General features: G+C 43.7%; 2 protein-coding genes across 2 annotated transcripts; one reads left to right on the top strand and one right to left on the bottom strand.

Annotated features, from left to right (window-relative positions):
- Positions 1–10,719: 10,719 nt before the first annotated feature.
- LOC121990324 (probable pectinesterase 68) lies at positions 10,720–12,455 on the bottom strand. Its single transcript, XM_042544478.1, has 5 exons — positions 11,995–12,455; positions 11,726–11,915; positions 11,440–11,646; positions 11,141–11,379; positions 10,720–11,047 (listed from the first exon to the last, which is right to left on the bottom strand). The coding sequence occupies exons 1-5, from the start codon at positions 12,285–12,287 to the stop codon at positions 10,891–10,893; spliced, it is 1,086 nt and encodes a 361-aa protein (XP_042400412.1). The 5' UTR covers positions 12,288–12,455; the 3' UTR covers positions 10,720–10,890.
- Positions 12,456–13,024: 569 nt separating this feature from the next.
- Positions 13,025–20,798, top strand: LOC121990323 (NADH dehydrogenase [ubiquinone] 1 beta subcomplex subunit 8, mitochondrial-like). Its single transcript, XM_042544477.1, has 4 exons — positions 13,025–13,218; positions 13,311–13,397; positions 13,489–13,584; positions 20,554–20,798. Exons 1-4 carry the CDS (start codon positions 13,081–13,083, stop codon positions 20,608–20,610), a joined length of 378 nt encoding a protein of 125 aa, XP_042400411.1. The 5' UTR covers positions 13,025–13,080; the 3' UTR covers positions 20,611–20,798.
- The last annotated feature ends 1,280 nt before the right edge of the window (positions 20,799–22,078 follow it).

The raw sequence follows: 22,078 nt of genomic DNA, 5'->3' as shown, positions 1-22,078 counted from the left end.
AACCACCTCCAGCCTTACCGGGCGGGGTGAAAGGTGTGCCTATGTAAATCATCCTGTGTACTTTTTTCGACTGAATACTTGAAATGCATAAATGAAAAATCAAGAGAACAAATAAGGCATCACCAACAAAGAAACGAAGGCCCCGCGCCGTTCGGCCGGAGGTAAATTGGTCGAGCCAAGCGCTCGAGAAACGAAGGCCCCGCGCCGTTCGGCCGGAGGTAAATTGGTCGAGCCAAGCGCTCGAGAAACGAAGGCCCCGCGCCGTTCGGCCGGAGGTAAATTGGTCGAGCCAAGCGCTCGAGAAAGTAAGGCCCCGCGCCGTTCGGCCGGAGGTAAATTGGTCGAGCCAAGCGCTCAAGAAACGAAGGCCCCGCGCCGTTCGGCCGGAGGTAAATTGGTCGAGCCAAGCGCTCGAGAAACGAAGGCCAAGGCCGCTCGGCCTGGTAAGGAGTTAGCCTTGAAAGGCCGACGAGCTCCGTCGTTAAAGATCGAGAGCCGCGCCGACCGGCTATAAATATCCGCGCTGTCGAGCTCCGACGTTAAAGATCGAGAGACGAGCCGGCGTCTATAAACGTCCGAGCGAAAGGCCGACGAGCTCCGTCGTTAAAGATCGAGAGCCGCGCCCGGCGCGAAATATCCGCCGAGCTCCGGCGTTAAAGATCGAGAGAGACGGCGCCTATAAACGTCCGAGCGAAGGCCGACGAGCTCCGTCGTTAAGATCGAGAGCCGCACCGGCGGCTAATATCCGTCGAGCTCCGACGTTAAAGATCGAGAGACGAGCCGGCGTATATAAACGTCCGAGCGAAAGGCCGACGAGCTCCGTCGTTAAAGATCGAGAGCCGCGCCGACCGGCTATAAATATCCGCGCCGTCGAGCTCCGACGTTAAAGATCGAGAGACGAGCCGGCGTCTATAAACGTCCGAGCGAAAGGCCGACGAGCTCCGTCGTTAAAGATCGAGAGCCGCGCCGACCGGCTATAAATATCCGCGCCGTCGAGGTCCGACGTTAAAGATCGAGAGACGAGCCGGCGTCTATAAACGTCCGAGCGAAAGGCCAACGAGCTCCGTCGTTAAAGATCGAGAGCCGCGCCGACCGGCTATAAATATCCGCGCCGTCGAGCTCCGGACGTTAAAGATCGAGACGAGCCGGCGTCTATAAACGCCCGAACGGAAGGCCGACGAGCTCCGTCGTTGAAGATCGAGAGTCGCGCCGACCGGCTATAAATATCCGCCGCCGAGCCCGACGCTAAAGATCGAGACGAGGCCTATAAACGTCCGAGCGAAAGGCCGACGAGCTCCGTCGTTAAAGATCAAGAGCCGCGCTGACCGGCTATAAATATCCGCGCCGTCGAGCTCCGACGTTAAAGATCGAGAGACGAGCCGGCATCTATAAACGTCCGAGCGAAAGGCCGACGAGCTCTGTCGTTAAAGATCGAGAGCCGCGCCGACCGGTTATAAATATCCGCGCCGTCGAGCTCCGACGTTAAAGATCGAGAGACGAGCCGACGTCTATAAACGTCCGAGCGGAAGGCCTTGCGAAAATCCAGCAAAAACCCCTTTGAGGCGAGGCGCGAAGCAAAAGATGGTTAATCGGAATTAAAAATGCGAGCAAGTGAACGAGCGTCGGCCGTGCGCCGAGCGGCTGCTTAGTCACATGATGAAAGACATTAAAGACAATTCGCTTATCTGGCATAGAGTGGTGCCGAGCGGAAGAGTTTTAAAGAACACTTAAAGTTGGGACGAGGGAAAAATTTCTTGCCAAAACAGAAAGTGAAAGGAACAGAAGATTATCCAATATGCAAGCCAAAAAAGTCACTACAGAGATAAGCGGGGCCGAACGGAGGGAATTCAAAAAAGTTTACAGAAACGCTCCTCACATATCAAAATCAAAAAGAGAGTCGGGGATGGTGTCCATCACGCTCGCTAGATCCTCGGGGGGGATGGTCAGCTCGGCAGACAGGTGACCTTTGGTCTTCAGATAGCCCACCGCCGCCTTGATCGCCTCCTCGAAAGTGAGGGATATCTTCTCGGTAAACTTCTCTCCGAAGTTTTCCGAACGGAGGAACGCCTTCCTCACTTCATCCGAGCGGGCCGACTCCCCCTCTTGGTATTCCTTGAGCGCGGAGTGGGCGGCATCACTGGCAGCTTGAAGCTCCTTCAAGTCCCCATCAAATCTCTGGAGATCAGCCGAGCGGCTCTCCTTCTCGGTGGTCAGCAGGGCGTCCAAGTCTTTGATGCGTTGCTCCAGCCCCCGGATCTCCACCTTCATGCGGTCCATATCATTGATAGCTTGTTGCTTCCGAGTGGTCGCCGTCTTGATCTCCTTGTCTCGTTGTTTAATCATTGTTTCAAGCCGAACGACCTTGCTCGCCAGATCGGACACCCTTTTCCGCTCGGCATCCAGCAGTTTTTGGGACTTCTCCAGAGCGGCCGTCGAATGCCTGGCCTCCCCCGCTGCTTTGTGTTTCTTCAGTTCATCCTCCAGTTCAGCCAACCGATCGCTAATGGCGATCTGCTCCACCCAGTTCTGCCAGCAAACGTGGGCAGGTTAAAAACTTAATTCAAATATACAAAAAAAAAAAGGGGGAGGGGGGAGAGCATACCCCTGTGGCTGACTGAAGGTTGCTGTCGCCGAGCTGCCCGGGAGTCAGCGCGGCTATTCGTCGCCGAGCATCCAACCAAGCTTGGGCGAGAGGGCCCGTCAGGGTGATCATCTGCTCAGGAAACACTGGCCGATCAGCAGCAGCCATGTACTCCTCCGAAGGAAGGCGCAGAACAGTTTTAAGTAAATTCTGGCCGCTCGGCTCGCTCTGAGACGGCCCACCAGCAGATGAGGAGGGTAGCTCGCCTAAACGCCTGATACGGCGCAAAGTTCTTGAAGGGAGGGAAGACGGCACCTCCGAACTGGCCCGTGGAGAACCCTGAGGGGTCGGGGTACTCTCGAGGGAAACCGTCCCAGACTGCACCGGGGCATCCGCGCCCCGCTCGGGTTGTGGCTCATCAAGTGTAGAGGCAGGGGCGGATTCCGGTCGTCGGCGTTTCCTAGTGCGTAGCGGCACATCATCGGCCGAACGGCCCTCCACCTCAGTTTCGGTAGGAGGTTCTATGTCGCCCGCGACCTCATCATGAGGAGTTGGGACGTCTGAGGCTTCGGGGACAGTTGGCATCCCCTCACCTTCTTCGCCTGCCGGATCAGCCGGAGCAAGGCCCCGTTCGGCGGCCTCCTTGTTCGTCACCGCCTCAATCTGAGCGGCCTTCAGTTTAAGCTTCTCGGTAGCTTTGGCGCGCCACATGACTTCAGCTGCAGGAGCAAAAAATAAATCAGTTAGAACAAAACAAATGGGAAGATAAGGAAACTTACTCATGCTGCAGGGCAGATCGGCTGTGGCAGAGGACAAGCCGAATATATGCATTACTCCCGGGAGGAGTAGTTTGTCATTGTGATAGCGCTGGCCAACTAGCCGTTCGGCTGCATGAAGGTAGGCCGCGTCACCTCTAAATTTGCCGAGCTCCGGTTGCGATGGTATCGCCGTCTGCCACTTGGTGCGAAAAGTTGGCCGTTCGGGAAAACGTATATAGAAAAAATGCTCCTTCCAATGTTTGTTGGAGCTCGGCATATTATCGAAAAGGACGAAGCCTATCCTAGACTGGAAAACAAAAGTGCCCCACTCGGCTTGCTTGGGATAGTAGAAGTAGTGGAAGATTTTTGGGGTTAAGGGAACGCCGTTCAGTTTGAACAAAACTATCACTCCGCTCAGCAACCTAATAGAGTTGGGAACTACCTGGCCGAGCGGAATGCGGAAATAATTGCAAACTTCTAAGAAAAACTTGTGGGGTGGAAAACGTAGGCCGGCTAGAAATTGGTCCCGGAAGAAAACAACAGTGCCGGGCGGCGGATTGTGAGGCCGATTGGACGGTGTGGCTAACACTATTTGGTGGTCGATCGGTAGGTCATATGCTCGAGTGAGGCGCAAGGCGTCTTCCTCGTCGAACCGGCTTTCCATGTTCGAGTACCAAAGACCCCGGAGTACCGCCGGTCAACTGCGAGGTACTGGTCATGATCGAAAGGCCAGAATGCGGGATAGAAGAGGAGGGTTCAAGCAATGGAGGAAAACCGACTGAAAAAGATGATTAACAGAAAGAAGAAAGCGTCGGGAGCAAGAAAAAGGTCTTACAAGCGAGGAAGATGATCGGAAGAAGCCGTATGGTCGTCGGAAAGCCTGAGCACAAGGTCGCCGGCGAAAGGAGGAACGACAGGGGTTTGGAAACGAAGAGGGCGAAATGCGGCGGAAATGGAGTCAAGGGCTTTATATCACCGCCCGGAAGCGATCTTCACCGTCCGATCCAGGTCGTTGATATCGAGGTTGTCATCTAGCCGTCCATTTCAAACGGCGGCTGTCCCATCGGAAGTGACGCAACCGCCATACGCTGACAAATGCACGATCGCCACGTGTCAGCCGGTTACTAGTCGCATTTAATGAGCTCCCCTTACCGCGCGCAGAGCACGTGATGGGTTGCATGGGAGAACAACGGGCGTGGATTTCAAAACACAAGGCATGGACAAAATATCGCCGAACGGACAGATACCGCCGCACGGATAAGCATCCTTATGGCTGGCCGAGCGGCCTAATGCAATGATCATTGCTCAGGCAGATCGGCAATCCAGTCAGTCGGACTTTGCCTCCTTCGACTAGACTCGAGAGGAAGGCAAGTGATCCGGCGGTAAGAATCCGGAACCCCATAAGGAGGGGTCAACACCACGAGGAGGTCAAAGGGTCCAGTGGCTCGCCGGAAAGGGACGAGCCGACCGGACTCGGAAGAAAGGAAAATCTGATAGTAAAAGGCACCCTGGTAGGGACCAGGGTTCCGACGCTCAAATGAAGCAGTACATGATGACCGAGCGGAAGGACGTGCCTCCCGGTCGGCGCAAGGAATTAAGGTCGTCCGGACGACGTTCTTCGCCCGCCCGCCCGGCCGGACGCTCCGATCAGGCGGTGGGTAAAAGACGGGAACATCTTCTGACAGCCGTTAAGGCGTATGGCTATGCCATACTCTTAGTCTGACAACGGGGGGTCCTGTTGTCCCATCGACGAACATGCTCGGACTGTAGCAGTATGGTGTCAGGTAAGCTCTCTGACAGGTGCATACCGGGGTATGGGTTGCTGACACGTATGCACCTCGGTGGACGTGCATTAGTCCCTTCTCCGTCCTATATAAAGAGTCTATTACTCTGCCAAAGGTACGCATAACACAAGCTTGGCAGCCACTTTTTCTACCACTTACCTGACTTGAGCGTCGGAGGGTCGCCGTCGGGAATCCCTTCCCGGCCCGACTTTGGTGCAGGATCGCCGGAGCTTCGTTTGACCAGCCGGAGATCCACTCCATCGACTAGGAGCACGCCACGTGCCCAGCGTCCTTTGGTTCAGCGATTCGGACAGGATCAGGAAGCAATGTCATAACTCAAGCCTCGATGAAAGGTTGACAATTGATTCAAATCTTAATACATAACAAAGAGAGTGTCTAACCCCTATCATTTGTATAAGCATTAATTTAACCACTAATTAATTATATAGTTAAATAAGTTGAATTAATTAAATTTTAAAAAATTATAAAATTTTAATTAATATAATTAAAGGTGATTAAAGATGTTTTGATATTATTTCTAATACAATTATTATAAAATCAGATAACTATTTTCAGGGGCAACCATAGACTCAAATGCTTAAGCTCAAGCCACTCATCTATACTTTATGAATCCTATTTAATATTTCACCTCTCTTGGTACCAATTGACACACTCGATTCAGATGAGAAAATAATTTTTAAACTCAACTATTAACTAAAAATTCTTGTACACAAGTTAACTTTAGTTCACTTGTCTAAGCTCACAAACTCTCTTTATTTCTTAATTCATCGCATTGAGACTAAATTAAGGTATCATAACATTATCTTGCATAGAGGTTTAGAAGAGAATAAGATTCATGTATAGATAATTGATACTAAAATAACTTATCTTGTTAATGAAAAATAAATTAGTATGTTATTTGACTTGTTGTTAACTGCTTAGCGCAGCAATTCTAATGTGACTATTAATTATGTGCCTAGGCCTAATAAAATCATGTGTGATTTAGGGCCATAAATAAACCTTATTTTCTAATTTTGCACACCAATAAATCCTGCTTTATGATTTACAAGGGATATTGATTTGAAGTTGATAAGATTTAGGCTTTCTATTCACTGGAGCTTAGAGAACACGTTGAGGTGCTTTGGAGGATGTAGGATATTAGATTTGTTTTGGAGAGGAAGATTTGCTTCTTGAAGAATTTACTCTTGGTGTTGGAGGCACTCAAAGGTAAAAAGGTTAAGGATGAAGGGTAAGAGGGCTTTAATGTAAGGTGCAGACATCAACATATCTAACATTTATTATAGATTTCTTTTGGAATATTAAATTTTGATTCATGTGGTGAAGTAGGATGTAATATTAAATTTTGTATATATTTTATGGTGTATGATGTAAAAGTTTTTTTTAAAAAGAAGCAGTGCTCGTAAGAAAAAATTGGGACATAATTTATAGTTTTGCCCAGGGCCTTTAAACAACAAGGACCGGCTCTGACCGGATCATATCGTTTGTTATGTTGTTTGTGTATAATGTGAATATGTGGATTTGTGAATGAGTTATAGTGTTATGTTATGAGATTATTGTTTGTGTGGATTTATGATTTGATATGATGTTTGTATCGTTCGTTTGTTGTGTTATATAATGTGAATGTGTTGTGAAATCATTGTTTGTGAGGGTGTGTTGATTGATACTTTATATATAATTAGGGAAAATGTTAAAATGGAGAGGTGTTGATAAAATTTTTATATACTGACGAATATTTAAATATTCGTCGTAATTTAACGATAGATATTTAAATTCCTGTCTCTAATTTTTGATAGAAATTTAAATTTTCATTAAGGATTTAAGCAATGAATATTAAGATATGTCGGTAATTAGCGACGGAAATTAATATCTATAGCTAATTTTAAAGATAGAATTAAACTTTCATCACTAGAACTATGACGGAATAGTAAGGTTCCATCTATAAATTTAGCGATAGAATTTTAATTCTATCATAAATTAACGACAACATAATCCCATCACTAAAACTAGCAATGGAAGATTAATATTCATCACTAATTTTAGTGACAGATATTAATTTCTATTATTAAGATTAGCGACATAATTAAAATTTTGTTGCTAAAAGATGTCAGTGGCCTATTTTATAACGAACGGAAATAATCGGTAGCTATTCATAGTGATCGACGAATATTTTCATTACTAATAGGATTTTTTTTAGTGTTGGAAAATATTCCAATAGGATTTTTTTTAGTGTTGGAAAATATTCCAATAGGATTTTTTTTAGTGTTGGATGACAAGATCGAAGGATATATCTATGATACCGCCGCAACAATAAGTTGATATGACATTTTTCCTATTAAGATGAGACATCCAATTACTAAGGAGAACCGTACTATTCCAGTAGCGTTATAAAAGGAGTTGACTGTATTTGTGGGCCAATGTACATGATCACGTATGTATACAGACACTGGTTAATCACACAACTGTTTCCTCTCATTTACTGTTCATCTTCTTCATCTCTCCGTCTAAGATTTTATTTGAGCGTCAAAATGACTAAACCCGAGTAATCTCTTACCTCTATTTTAACCCTCTCCTCTCTTTCCCTCCTGCTTTGTGTATTGCAGGGTGGCTGCCACTCGGCACGCAGACTTCATCAATTTAGAAGATAACTCACTCACTGATGGCTTATCACGATCTCATACAGAAAGAAACGCTTTACCATTCCACCACGTCCCAGGCAAGATCCGATCCCTTGCCTCCATGATTAGACAAACATTAAATTAATTCCATTCATTCGGTAGAGCGACCAGAAATTTTGAGCCGATTCATCTGCCCAGCTAAAAGGGGACAAGATTAGTGTGATTTTGTTTTTATAACTATTAAATTTAAATAAATCTCAAAATAATTAATCTTGATTACTAAGATCGATTAGGAGCTAAACGTACTGTACTTGGCAGGGCAACAGGCCATGCCCCTTCAGCGCGCCTCGGATGCTGACACGTACGGGACAGCCTGCACTACATGATAAAGTCATTTGAATTATTTTTTTTTAATAAATTATATAAAAATAATTAATCCGGCGCATGAGATGATAAGAATAATCGTGTTCAATATTACCACCAGCAGTGGACGGTGGAACGTAACAAGCGAGGAAGATTCTTCTGGCACAGGATTACGTGAACACAATCCATGCATCAGGATCTTTCTACGAACATACTTTTTTAAAAAAAGGAGTTTGCTTTAGGGCATGAATTATTTGTATTTATTAATGTGTATTCAATTATTATTGCAGGTATTTTCCTCGCTGGTAAACAGACAAAAGAAGCCAATGATTTTTCCCTCGCCAGAAGGCAAATGCCTTTAAAATTCATCATTTTGTCCCCTCGATAGCACATAAAAGGGGTCCCGCGTCTTCACCTACAGCTACCAGCTCTGTTGTTTACTTCAGCAGACTGGCCATGTCTTATGCCTTCTTTCTATGCATGGTTTTGTTTCCATGCCAAATGCCAAAGGTCTTAAATTAAATTTGCAATGCAGGCAGCTACATGGTCATAAATTATGACAAGACACGGATGGAAAGGACTGAATTTAACACAAAATAAAATGTATAATTAATCTTAAAATCATATTGATGTGGATATGGTTTAGAGGTAGAGGAAAAAAATGATAATCTCAGTTAGTTTCATTAATTATTTTTGGGGATCATCGGTCTGATTCCATGGAAGTTTCCTATCGGGTACCAGGGTAAATCGGGAAGCGCATGCGATGACCAGCCCAGAAGTTCAGCATCCTTTGATTACACCTCCCATTTGGAGGAAAAATTCCTATAAATACACCGTAGCTGGGGTTCGAATCGCGGATGCCTGGGAGACAACCTGGATGTCCTACCGCGACACCATGGCCCCGGGGACATCCAGGTTTAGAGGTAGAGGAAGAATTAGGAAAAAGAGGAGAGATAATTTGATCAAATCATTGTGTAAGATTTTAAGAGGAAGGGGGTATTGTTGGGAAGGAGGTCCTTCTTCTTCGTGCTAGTTTTCCGCCGCCGGGGGGACCAACTTCTCTCCCTCACGCTTCGCTCCTCGTCGGCGCCGACCGCCACTCCTCTCCTTCTCCTCCTCGCGACGCCGCCATCGGATAGACTTGGTGCCGCCCTCTTAATGCCGCCATCAGTGACGCTTCTCCCTCCTGCAGACGCTGACGACCGCTGGGCTCATTTCTAGTGTCATCTCCTCTCTATCTCTCTCGCATCTAGGCTGCCTCCAGCAATCACCAGCCTCGCAGCCGACCCCGCGCCTCCGGGGACAACCACCAGGAAGCACGCTCGCCACCCTCCTCCTCCGTTCTCTCTCCCGCCTGAGGAACTCCGCCACCTCACATGTCACCCCCTTCTTCCTCACGATGCAGCCACCTCCATCTACTTTCGCTATTGCCGACAACAACTGTCCCCCCTCCCGCATGAGTGTCACCGCGAACCTCCCCACTCCGACCGACGACCATCCTTTAGTGGCCTATGGTGCTGCCACCCTCCTACGGTTGCCGCTCGCCCTCTCCAGCATCAAGAGCGTAGCCTTGCGCTGGCCAATCCTTTGCCACCATCGCCAAGCAACGTCATCCCCTTCTGCCGTGCCGCTGGTCTCCGGCCAAAGCGTCGCCTCCCCTCTCCATCTCTCCTATTGTCGCCTTCGTCACCCTACATAGCACTCCGCCCCTCTCCTATATATGGAGATAGACATTGCATCCTCCGTTCAGCGTTGCCTCCTACACCCCATGCTTACCGTCTCTTGCAATCTACCCCCATGGTCGCAGTCAGCCTCTGATCCATCTTATCGTACATGTCCGAAGTCGATTCAACATCCGATACACACCTAGACCAGTCTGTCGTCTTTATTCCGCTCTGGCTTTATACCATCTGTTCCCGCTTCGGCTTTGTGTCTCCTACTCTGGCTTCATATTGTTCATATATCCCTGCCTACGCGCTGATATTATATCCTAGCCTGCGTGCCGATGTCATATCCCAGTCTGCCTGCCAATGTCGTATCCCGTCCTGTGTGTCACTGTTAGGTCGTCCTGGCCTACATGCCGCCTTCCGATTTCATGCCATCACGTCCGGTTCCGCTTCGTCAAATCCAGCTCTCTAGTCGGGTCAAAGTCATCTGTTCTTTCGGGTCATGACCACTCGAGCATCGTCCCATCCGAGGACACCCCTCCTGAGCTAGGGTATGTTTTTCGTTCATATTCTATATGCATTTTATTATTATATTATTAGTCTGTTACTTATATATTCGTTAGATCTGCCTTGAGTATGGGGTACGAGGGATCGGGGCGACTTGGTCATTGGCTGTAGATAGCGTTGACCAAAGGATTTCTGACGATTTGGTCAACATAGAAACTATCTCAGTAAACCCCCCTCCGGGACATCGCGTTTCGATCAACATTCTATCCACTTCATCCGGTTGTCTCTCTGACTCAGATTCCAGACATAATCACATATAATAAAATGAGCGTGAAAACTTGCCTTAAATCTTTGGCCAATCCACTTCTTAATCAAATTTTCCTTCATTAAGACTTTAGCAAGCGAAAGAATGAACGCTGAAACTTATCAAAAGATTAAGAATTAATTAGTTCCAAAACTTATTCTATCAATATGCGTTTTTTTTAAAAAAAATAAACAATTGATCACTACGATGCACACCATCAATCCCTAGCTAACTCTACCTTTAGTAAGTCTCAAATTAAGTATACATAGATACTAACAAACATTAATCTCTCAGGGATCTGAAGGCCCAAGCCAGTGCCTCCCGTTAACAAAGCTCTTCTTGATGAACGGCCGAGCCATCTCGTAATCCAGGTCTCTCGCCCAGGAAACCCCTCGAACCGCCGCCGAACCCGGGCCGTAGCATCTGTACACCCCGAAGAACGCCGTCCTACGAGGGAGCATGCAACAGGCCTATGACGACCGAGTGCAGATGGCCAGCTCTCGCGAAAATTAACTAACGGTGAATGAATTTCTTCCTTACTTGTTCTTGTTGCTGTTGTCGTCCCAGTCGTCCCAGCCGCCGGCCGCCACCACGTCGTCGAAGTAGGTGTAGGCGTAGACGATGCGCGAGTACTGCCCCATCGCCCGCCCCACGTACAGCATCCCCGTGCCCGTCACCCTGCACTTGACGAACGCGAACCCGGTCCGCTCGCACGGGCTGCTCCGGCCGTGCGCCGCGATCGACCCGAACCGGTTCGCGATCGAGTGGATCTGACAACCCTGAGCGGTTCAAAATATTCAGACCGGACCGTATTGTTACATATTTATAATAATATATACCTTGTACATAGACCGGCCGTTGCCGAAGATGAAGTCGATGGAGCCCTCGATGTAACAGTCCTTGAAGTAGTGCCGGCCGGCGTCGTCGCACAGCGTGTCCTGCGCACCGTAGAAGCCGCACCCGAAGAAGTACGCTTTGTCGCCGGAGATCCGGAACGCCGCCGCTTGCCATCCTTCCATGCCGGGCTGCGGCGCCGGCGCTGTATTCTGCATTTTCATTTATATATATCGAATAAATTGAATAAAAACCATCGGTGTGATAAAGATGTGTTAATTACGCACGCACCTTGAAGCTGATGTTTCTGGCTCGGAAATAATTAGCAAAAACCGTCACGGAGGCGGTGTTATATGTCCGAAGCTGTTGGCCGTTGGGGCCGCGGTCGCTGGCGCGGTCGTGCCATTCGATCACCGTCGCGTCGCGGCCGGCGCCGAGGAACGTGATGTACGGCTTCGTCGCCGGCACCGTCACCTTCTCTCTGTATTTTTTTTTGAATTAATTTATTGCGACCCATCGTACATAAAGTATATTATATTGTCTCCGTGCAGCTAGCTTACATGTAGCAGCCGGCGTGGATGTGGATTATGACCCGCTTGATGTTGTTCTCCGGGACAGAGTCCACCGCGTCCTGCACCGACAGGAAGTCTCCGGAGCCGTTGGCATCCACCACGATAGTCTGCTGGCTCCTCGGCTTGAACCAGTCCTTGTGCCCGTGCGGCCTCGTCGCATTGGCCTCGCACCCATCGTAACCAACTCGACCACCATTATAAGTACTCCCCTGAACCATGCCAAGCATCGTCAAGCTGATCGAACATAGGAAGAGTACCGGACGGAGAGCTTCCATGACCATCAATGGTGAAGAAAGAAGAAGAGAGGAGGAGGAGGAGGAAGGAAGTCTATAAAAACAAGGAATACTGTAAGGCCTCTGAATCTTATATGTACACTGTACGTAAGTGTCAGTATCGGTTCAACGGTTGTGAGTTGGAATAAGACGACTCAACGAGCAGAGACAACAACATGCAGACCACAATACGCTATCCAAAAAAGGAAGAACATAAATTATGGTAAAAAAAAAAACTTTATCATCTTACTTTTGAATGCACTTATTGGGATTTATAATAATTGCTTGAAAAAGGAAGGCAAGGTCTGCAACGGTCATGGGAGGAGCTAGCCAACAGATTAAGCTAAGGTAGCATGACGTTCAGTGTATTAGAGAATTAGGTGGAAGAACATTGGAGGTAGAGCTTGGGAATGACAGCTAATCCCAGTTGAGGTGGGGAAGAGAACAAATGATGCCAGGCAACGGTCAGATCTGGTTCACGTGGAGGCACACGTAGACAAAGAGAGGGTCACGGGTTTTGACATACAGTAAAAGGACAGTTGAGGTGGGGAAGATAGTTAATTCGCCGTGGAATTTGCCGTGATCCTCGTTGGCAGTCGTGCGTCGTTAAATATCTGTCATACGAGCCAAGTTGGACCGGCATTGGTTCAGTCCAATTGCCACCACTGGGCTCTTCATTGGGCCCGTTTGGGGAATTAGGCTAATGGACCCAACCCAACACAATAACGCCCTAGTTTGAGACTTCACAGTTTTATGCGTCACAGTGATCGATCAATCGATCGAGAGAAACTGAGAAAGGGAGATGGCTGGGAAATTGAGCGGCGTGGCGTCCCGCATCTTGGGCAGCAACGGCGTCGCTGCCCGATCCGCCGCCTCCGCCTTCCGTACTCGTGCCGGCATGGGTCTACCCGTCGGCAAACACATCGTCCCCGATAAGCCCGTAAGCTCGTCTTCCTGTCACCCCCTTTCTTATTCTATTGATTTTCTCCCCAACTTATTTTATCCAGGTTTTGTGAAATCGTGGTTTTGCAGCTTCCCACTCACGACGAGCTGGTCTGGGACAACGGTAGTGCGTACCCGGAGCCCTGCGTAGATCGGATCGCCCCCCACATCGGGAAGGTGCAATCGAACCTGCTAAGATTAGAATTATTCTCGTTTGTTGTCGTTCTAGAGATGTTGAATGATTTTGATTTTGAAACAAATTGATCAGTATGAAGCATTGGCATGGTTATGCGGCGGGTTGAGTTTCTTCGTGTCGCTAGGTTTGCTGGCTGTTTGGAATGACAAGGCGTCCACGATCCCCTTCGTGAGTACTCTTGCTTCTCTTCCATTCAAAGCTACCGTCATAAGCGTCTATTTCTTGATGAGTATGAAGCATAAAATTGTGTGTTGAGCCTTTGTGTTAGACTATCATGATTGGTATGATTAGCGTCACCGTTCTTCTAGGCTGAGACATGATCACTATGCTTGTTTTTGGATAAATCCGCTGTCTTTTTATTAGTTGTTTGGATGGTTATTGCTTTGGACTAACTTGTTCGTTTATTTCATCATTGTTATAATTGTGTTGGTAATAGGACTGCTACTCGGAATTACCGTGGAATACAGTTTAATATTGTAACTATGGTTTATTATTTAAGCGGTTAGCTAATTGCCTGCATATAACATTTTGGGTGACTAAGCTATCATCTAGTCAAAGCCAAAAATATTTGTGACTGTGCATTATTTATTGCACCACCGCCCTTGTCCTTGCTTTCTTTGCTCTTCATCAATGTGCCCCCAGGATTGGATTATGGTGTAGTGGAAGGGCGTCCAGTTGTCACCTAGGCACCCATGCTTCGATTCCTAGTTATGGCACATTTGTAGGGATTTTTCCTCCAAATGGGACTCGCAACCAAGGGATGCTGGGCTTTTGGGCTGCCCACTGTTAGCGCTTCCCGATTTATACTGGCGGCAGGTAGGAAACTTCCATGGGCCGGGACGATCACCTCAAGTTCGACGTTACCTAACCTAGTTAATCATTTACTCTTCATCGATGTCACTCTCGTGAAAGTGTTAATTTCCTTGTTCCCCTTTGGCCCATTGCTTGCAGTGATGCCCATGTGATGTCTCATATTCTTGTAAAGTATGTAAGTCTATCTTCTGCTACTGCTCACTTGCATCAACAAATCTCCAACCTGCAACATGTTCTCTGTATCTTCTCTTCATATTACTTGTCCTAGGAACAACCCATCAGAAAGTGCCCCACGTGGGACACAATTGATCTCAACATTTCTTGATAAACTTGCCACTTGTTAGAAGCTAGTGGGTTTGTACTTTGACAAAACTATTAGTGTGGCAGAAGCGGTTCAGATTGCTAGAGGGGAGGGGTGAATAGAGATCCACAAGATTTTTTTTTAAAAAAATACTATTTCTCTTGCCAACAATTTAGCAAGGAGACACACATATTAAAGTCAAATAAACACACAAAAGAAAGAGGATGCGAGAAATTACTTGGTTACAACTCTGGGGTTGTTAGTCCAAGAACTATGAAGGCTCCACTATCTTCTCCTCTTCAAAAACAACCCGGAGGTGAAGAAGCCTCTTACAACGGCTAAGTACTAGAGTAAATAAAACAATTCGAGAGTGTGCTGTCGTTGTTCTTTGAGCTTCGGTCCTATTTATAACCTTCATCTTGTTTTGACTGTTGTACTGACGTGACATCTCTGGTCGATTGAATTCTCTCCGGTCGCTTGGATGATGCTAACGTATCCTTAGGCTTTATCAACTTCAACAACGGTTCGATAACAACTTTGGATAACCTAGCTTCTTCCGATCGACCGAGGTTCTCCGATCACCTTGAGATTTGTTGACGTGGTCGTTCTGATCCGTTTCAACAACGGTTCCTGCTGATGTGGCAACGACATGCGGGTCGCCTGGAGTTCTTCTGACCACCTAGAAATGGTCAACCTTACACTTGACCATTTACTGAATTCACCTTCCCAAGTCGCCTAAATATGTAGTTTTTTTGGACTTCATCTCGGTTGCCTTACACAGTTTTCCTTCGCTTCTCATCCTTCAGATGCACCCAACCCTTCTAACTCGTTATTGTGCGTCCTTTTCATTCCATCGGAGTACTCTTCCGTAGTTCCTCATACCTCAGATGCACCTAAGCCCGTCGGCTTATTTTTTGTGTCATTCGCTTGAGTCTTCTGCCATCGGGTATTTGTATGTTTTCCTAAGTCCCTACACACTTAGATATAGAAATTAAAGCACAATAAGTCCGAATGTTAAACTTCTTTGATAACATATCAAAACACCACTAGGGGTTCTAAAATTCTCCCCTTTTTGATGTTCGTCAAATTAAATTTAAGTTAGGGTAACTTGAAATAAAATAAGCATTATGTAAATAAATTGGCATAATGAAAATAAGTCCAATATTTCCAATGCCTTGCATTTATGCTTAATTTCTCCCTCTTCTGACAAGAACAAAAATGGGGTTTGAAAAAAAAACTTAAAATGTCTCCATTGATTGATAATTCGGTAAAAATGTCAGAATTACATAGAAAAAAAATTCTGAAGTGAAAAACTCAATATATTCTATCATAAAATTAATTTTAATCAAAAATTATTTTTCATTAATTTTCTAATTTCAATATACTTATTTTTCAAAAAAAAAAAAAAAGAAAATTTTCTAAGCATTGAAAAATCATAAAAGTTTGGCTACTGATAGAACACATTTCATATTTTTCAAGAAAAATAATTTCAAAATTTTCAACAGAATGTGTTGAAATAAAATATTTATTTTTAATCATGCATAATGAGTCAATCATTTATTAAATTTTTTTCTATAAAATTTTCTAAGTCATCAAAACATATTTAGGTACCCAAAATAAATTTATGCCTACAGGATTTACCAAATATTTTTTTGGAATAAAAAGTTTTGGTACTTTTCTAAATTAACCCTTAGGATATCTAAAATTACATTTTGGTCCTCCATTCCCTTGACTAAATTTTGTTCTTTGATTCTATAACATCATATTCAAATTATTTGGCCTAATGGAAGATTTTTCAATTTGCAATTTTTGTGTTTTTATTTGTTCTTTTAATTTTGTATTTTCATCCTTAACTTTTTCAAATTCTTCCTTATAGCATGAATTTTCTAATCTATTTTCTAATTCAATTTTTATCTTTTTCAATTCTATATGCTTTGTTCTTAGTTTGCATAATGAACTATAAAGTATTTTAACAGCGTCGTATAGTTGATCTGAGGGTAGATTACGTACCTCACTTATCATGTCGGATTCATAGGTTGAGGCTCCTCATACACTGTTGCTTTCTTTGCTTGAGTTTGAGTTTTCTTACTCTTCTTCTTAATGAGTTGTCATTAGTGCAAGACTAGCTATATACTCAGTCTTTGAATCCTCTTAAGATGAGGTGTTGCTTTTACCATTCTTTCCTTGAGCTTCGCTTTACCTTTTCCCTTTTTCTTGAGCTTGGGGTAGTTTTCTTTGATGTGCCCCTCATCATAGTTGAAGCATCTTACCTTTTTCTTCTGCTTTTTCCTTAGCAATTTTGTTGCTTGTTTCCTATCAAAATTGCTAGTCTAAAAATATTTACTCATTTTTCGAACCGAGTATGCTTGTTTATCAACATTTATTGAAGACTCTGAATCTAACTTGCTCTGTTTGCACATCTAGACTTGTGTAATTTCATTGTAGAAAAGAAATCTTCTAAACTAGTTTCCTCGAGATTCTTAAAAATGTCGTAGGAGTCTACTATTGATCCCTACTCTTGAGTTCTCGGGAAGACATTTAACGCATATCTGAGGGTGTCTTGATTTTTTGAGACAGTTTCTCCTAGATTGTTGAAACCGATGAGAATCTCCTTTACCTTGGCATGTAGTTGTGCTACTTTTCCCCTTTTTTCTATTTGAAAGCTATTGAGTTGACTTCTTAGGAGATTACGCCTTACCAAATTTACCCCTAAAGTGTCTTCATAAAGTTCTAGGAATTTTTCTCAAAGATCTTTGGCAAAGTTGTAGGTGTGCAATCCAGTTAAGTTCCTACACTGGTAAACCACGTAGCAAATGAAATTTGGCCTTACTATTAGATATGAACTCTTACCGTTACCTTTTGGTCCATTTATGTTCCTATAGGTCTTCTCCATCTTCATTCCTAGGTACCTCAAAATCATATTTAATGCATAACATAATCTTGACATTGGTTTTAAAAAATATCTCCATTTTCTTTTTTCATATTGTGAATTCACCCTCGAACTTCTGTAGATGGATGCTTGATCCAGCCATTCCTCCCATTTTAGTTGCTTAGTGCTAGTTCTTCTAAGTGGTTTGACTTTGATACCAATTGTTGGCACAACAGAAGTGATTTGGATCGCTAGAGGGGAGGAGTGAATAGTGATGTGCAAATTTTTAAAAAAATAACACTATTTCTCTTGCTAACGATTTAGCAAGGACACACACATTAAAAATAAAATAACCAGATATAAGAAAGAGGACATGAGAAATTACTTGGTTACTACCCTCGGTTTGTTAGTCCAAGCACTATGAAGGCTCCACTATCTTCTCCTCTTCGGAAACGACCCGAACGCGGAGAAACCTCTTACAACGATTAAGCACAAGAGTAAATAAAATAGAACAAAATTAATTCGAGAGTGTGTTGTCGTTGTTCTTCGAGCTTCAATCATATTTATAGCCTTCATCTCGTTATGACTATTGTGCTAACGTGACGTCTTCGTTGTCGCTTGGACGATGCTAACTTGTTCTCAAGCTTTATCAACGATTCTTGATAACTTAGACCCTTTTGGTCGATCGGAGGCTCTTTGATTGCCTGATGTGACCATTTTGATCTATTTTGACAATGACTCCTGCAAATGTGGCAACGACATCCAGTCACCTGAAGTTCTTCCAGTTTCCTACTGACTTCACCTTCTCCGATCACATGTATGATTCTCAATCGATTGAACATGTAGTTGTCTGGACTTCGTCTCGATCGCCTTGTGCAGTCGTTCTTCCGGCTTCTCGTCCCTCGGATGCACTGAGACGTTTTGGCTCCCTCCCTTGCGCCCTTCTCATCCTGCCAGAGTACTCTTCTGCAGCTCTTCGTACCTCGGATGCACCGAGCTCGTTGGCTCTTTTTCCATGTCATTTTTCTCGCTTGCCAATGTCTTCTACCATCGGATACTTGTATGTTTTCCTAAGTCCCTGCATGCTTAGGCATATAGATTAAAACACACACAAGGTCTAATGTTAAACTTATTTGACAACACATCAAAACACCCATTCTAACAAAAACTTAATGCTACGAACTCTGAGAAACTCCCCTGCAAGTGTTCCAAGACTGGGTTTGCAGGCAGCCCTCAATAACACTAAATCTTGAAACAACATCAAATCCTAGTTCTCTATCTTTTCAAAATCAGTCCACCAATGCTTGCTCTAAATTCTACCATCAACTCAAATGAATGCCAAGCTCAACTATTTCTTTATTCTCTTCTTATAAATTCTCTTTAAATCTTTCAATCTCCATAACTCTCACCTCAAAGACATTAAAATGAGCAAAATTGTGCCTTTGGAATTGGGGCTATTGTTGCAAGACCTTGCTCATAGAACGAGTTAATTGTGTTGTTTGATGAATACTCTAGCAAGATGATTGACCCTCTCATGAATGTTTTTCAGTTGTTTTCCTTATTTTTGGTGGCACAGACACAAAACATGATATCTATACATGTGACATCCTTATGCAGATGAGATGGTTAGGAATCTCTTCTAGCTTCTCTATATAGGACCACATATTAGTCAATATAAGATTTCTGGTGTTGATTTCAGAAACTTTCTACTAGTCACACTATAGGTTAGAGTTACATTACCACATCAGTAAGTTTTTTTTTTTAAAAATATATTGTTTCTTTGATCTGTTAGTGAGGACTCAAATTTTGGAGTGCATTTCCATTCACTTTTTATCTAAAGCCTATATAAGGATGCTGTCTCATTACTGCATTTCCACCTTGTTAACTTGTGCAGATTAATGTGAGCATAGTGGAATTTACCATAGTTGTCATGGAAGGTGTGAGTGGGAGCAGGGCCATCTTTAGTGCACAGTGCATTTACTTGAAAAAATAAGACATGTGAATGATATGTTTGACAATCTAATCTCTAAGTTGTTTTCAACCAAATCACCATTCATATACTGCAAGCATGGTTTATTTCAAGCATTTTCCTAAGAAGGTTGTAGCCTTCCAATATTAGACCAACTTTCAAATCTTATCCGTCTGTCCGGGTGTATTCTCATTTCAATACCATGCTCTTCGGGCTCCACCACCCTAACTATAAACTCCATCGACATAGATACTTTTATTGCTTGCCTAACAAAGTTCTTTAACTTGGAAGATTTAGGATCTCTCAAATGTATTTAGTTATATGTCTTATTTCCTTAGGCTAACACCACCATTCTATCCAACCAAATGTCATTTTTGTGACACCCACATTTCTTATTCTAGGTCATATGCCTGTTATACAAGCAATATAACTTGATTTTTTGTCCACTTCTATCCTGTACGAGGATCAGCATATTAATTTCAGAAGTTCCATAAGTCTCATAATTCTACCAAACATTACTATCTTGCTCCTTGTTCATCAAACTGTATCAGTAAAGTACTAAGGTTCAGTGGATGCTGGAATTATAAACTAATAAGAACTTCCTGTTAGGAGTATAACCAGGGATGTTAATTCTGTATGATGGACAGTTGAAAATTACCCCACTACATATGTGTCAAACATTGGTATTTTGACGATATACGAGAAGCTCATGCCAAAGTATAATGATTTTTTTCTGGCAAGAGGTGTATTTATCAAAAAAAGAAGGAAAAAAAAAACAAATTGTAAATGGATTTGGTGTTTGGTTCAGTTGAGGCTTCTTTTTCTGCTCACTTTGCTTAATTTGGAAATTAGTATTTCAATGATTTCAATATAATTGAATTTGAGAACTTAAAAGAATCACTCTGACATTAAAGTATCATGATTTTTGTGTTATCATTGGCACACTGGATATTGCTTTTACAGTTAAATATTTATTGGTTAACAGTGCGCCTATAACTAGAATGAAAGCTGAGCGAATAGTCTCATGTTGGTTTCAGTTTCTTCTCTCTTTGTTTATGTTGATTTGCTAAAATTTTGCAGATTCGACCTTTATACTTTTCTGACCTTGGAATTGCCTGTTTGTATCTTTAAGTTTAGCTTAGCTGTGTTGAAACATCTTGCTCATGTTAGTTTTGCATTCTCCAGGCACCCAAAGTTTATCCATATGATAATCTTCGCAAGGAGCTTGGTGGAGAGCCATAATATATGCTCAAGTTGTGGTTAGTCTCAAGATCAATTGCTGATCTTCTGGTGCTACATTTTCGCTGTTTTTAATTGCAATAAATATACATAGTGAATACTGAATGTGATTTATTTTTTGCTTTCTGCCATTTGCTGTACGTTTTTTCTTATCAGAATGAAGCTTGTTGGCTTTGGCTTGCTTTCTCTTAGCTGAGAGTGCTTTGCTGTTGATGAATTATGAGTCCACATAAGCTTTTGAATGATTACTAGCTCTTAACATCCTTTTCAGTTTGGTCTTTGTCAAAATTACAATAGTTGTCAGAAAATGACAGGTAGTAGTGGCATTCTGAGAAGCCACCTATCATTTATTCAGTAATGGACACTAATGTATAGGCTTTGACTAAAATGTCTAAGTTACGAGTTCATACATTGATTTGAACGTTAACATAGTTTACAAGTTACAAGATGATCATTTAGCTTTTGGTGGGGCAGGAAATCCCTTTTTATTATCCGCATCTGATTCTGGCTACTTCACATACTATTATGGATTGGACCAGCAGTTTCAAGTGCCTGTTTAGTCAAGGTGTAGAATCGAATAAGTAGGGTTGTTCATACTTGAATATTATGAGATTTTTCAGTGCTACCTCTTTGGATATCATCGTCTGCATGATCACATCAGAAGAATAAGAAACATAAATAGGATTTTATGCATTTGAGACAATGTCGTCTCTTTACAGGCACGAATTAAAGGGAATGGAATCTCTATCTCAGTATACGTTTACCTATCACTTTTTTAAATACCAACTCTTGACTCTGCATTTCATGACTCTGAAACACTAGTTTGTCTTGTCAGTGATGTACGTACAAGCACTAACTGTGAAGCCTCAATGTTTAACTGATGAGTGTCCATCTCGTTTGATTCAGTTGATTAAGCAAAGTGGGTTGGAGGATCTGAAAAACAGCTTATTTGGGCTAGTCGTGTTGGGTAATATTGGCAAACTAGTCATGCTGGTTGGGTCAGGAATGTTTGAGCAAGTTTGACGGCTTGATTGTGCTGGTTGTACTGATTAGGGCGGGTGATTAATTGAGGTAGGATGGGCGAGTCAGATAGCCTGGATTGACTATGCAAGCTAAAGAGTTGGGCAAGCTTGATAAGAATGTCGTGCTAGTTGTGTCAGGTGGGAGAGACGGGCTAGAAGGGCTCGACAGGACAAAGTTTGACTAGTCAGAGTGATTATGAGGGTCAGACAGTCCAGACTGACTGAGTATATTGGATGCATTGGCTAGCTGGGTTGGAACTTGGAAGTTAAAAAAAACAATTGTAGAACGATCCTCTCGTCTCTATTTCGTCCTTTGCTTCTGCCCATTCCATCGGAAGCAAAAAGATGATTGAATGGATCAGTTTGGTTTTTAAACAATTCAAAATTAGAAGGGATTTTTTTTAAAAAAAAAACATTGTGTATTTTTTTATTAGTATTAATTATGTATA

The sequence above is a fragment of the Zingiber officinale genome, chromosome 6B (assembly GCF_018446385.1).
Source record: "Zingiber officinale cultivar Zhangliang chromosome 6B, Zo_v1.1, whole genome shotgun sequence".
Classification (NCBI taxonomy): Eukaryota; Viridiplantae; Streptophyta; class Magnoliopsida; order Zingiberales; family Zingiberaceae; genus Zingiber; species Zingiber officinale.
The sequence above is the reverse complement of the archived record's forward strand: the minus strand, read 5'-3'. Positions and strand labels throughout refer to the sequence as shown.

Bases quoted from the DNA above. Each gene is read 5' to 3' on its own strand.
- LOC121990323 (XM_042544477.1), top strand. From the start codon at position 13,081: ATGGCTGGGAAATTGAGCGGCGTGGCGTCCCGCATCTTGGGCAGCAAC. The intron at 13,398-13,488 runs GTGCAATCGAAC...CAAATTGATCAG, and splicing joins TCGCCCCCCACATCGGGAAG to TATGAAGCATTGGCATGGTT. The intron at 13,585-20,553 runs GTGAGTACTCTT...TGCATTCTCCAG, and splicing joins AGGCGTCCACGATCCCCTTC to GCACCCAAAGTTTATCCATA.
- LOC121990324 (XM_042544478.1), bottom strand. From the start codon at position 12,287: ATGGTCATGGAAGCTCTCCGTCCGGTACTCTTCCTATGTTCGATCAGC. The intron at 11,647-11,725 runs GTGCGTGCGTAA...ATGAAAATGCAG, and splicing joins CCAGAAACATCAGCTTCAAG to AATACAGCGCCGGCGCCGCA. The intron at 11,048-11,140 runs GTAAGGAAGAAA...GCTCCCTCGTAG, and splicing joins GACAACAGCAACAAGAACAA to GACGGCGTTCTTCGGGGTGT.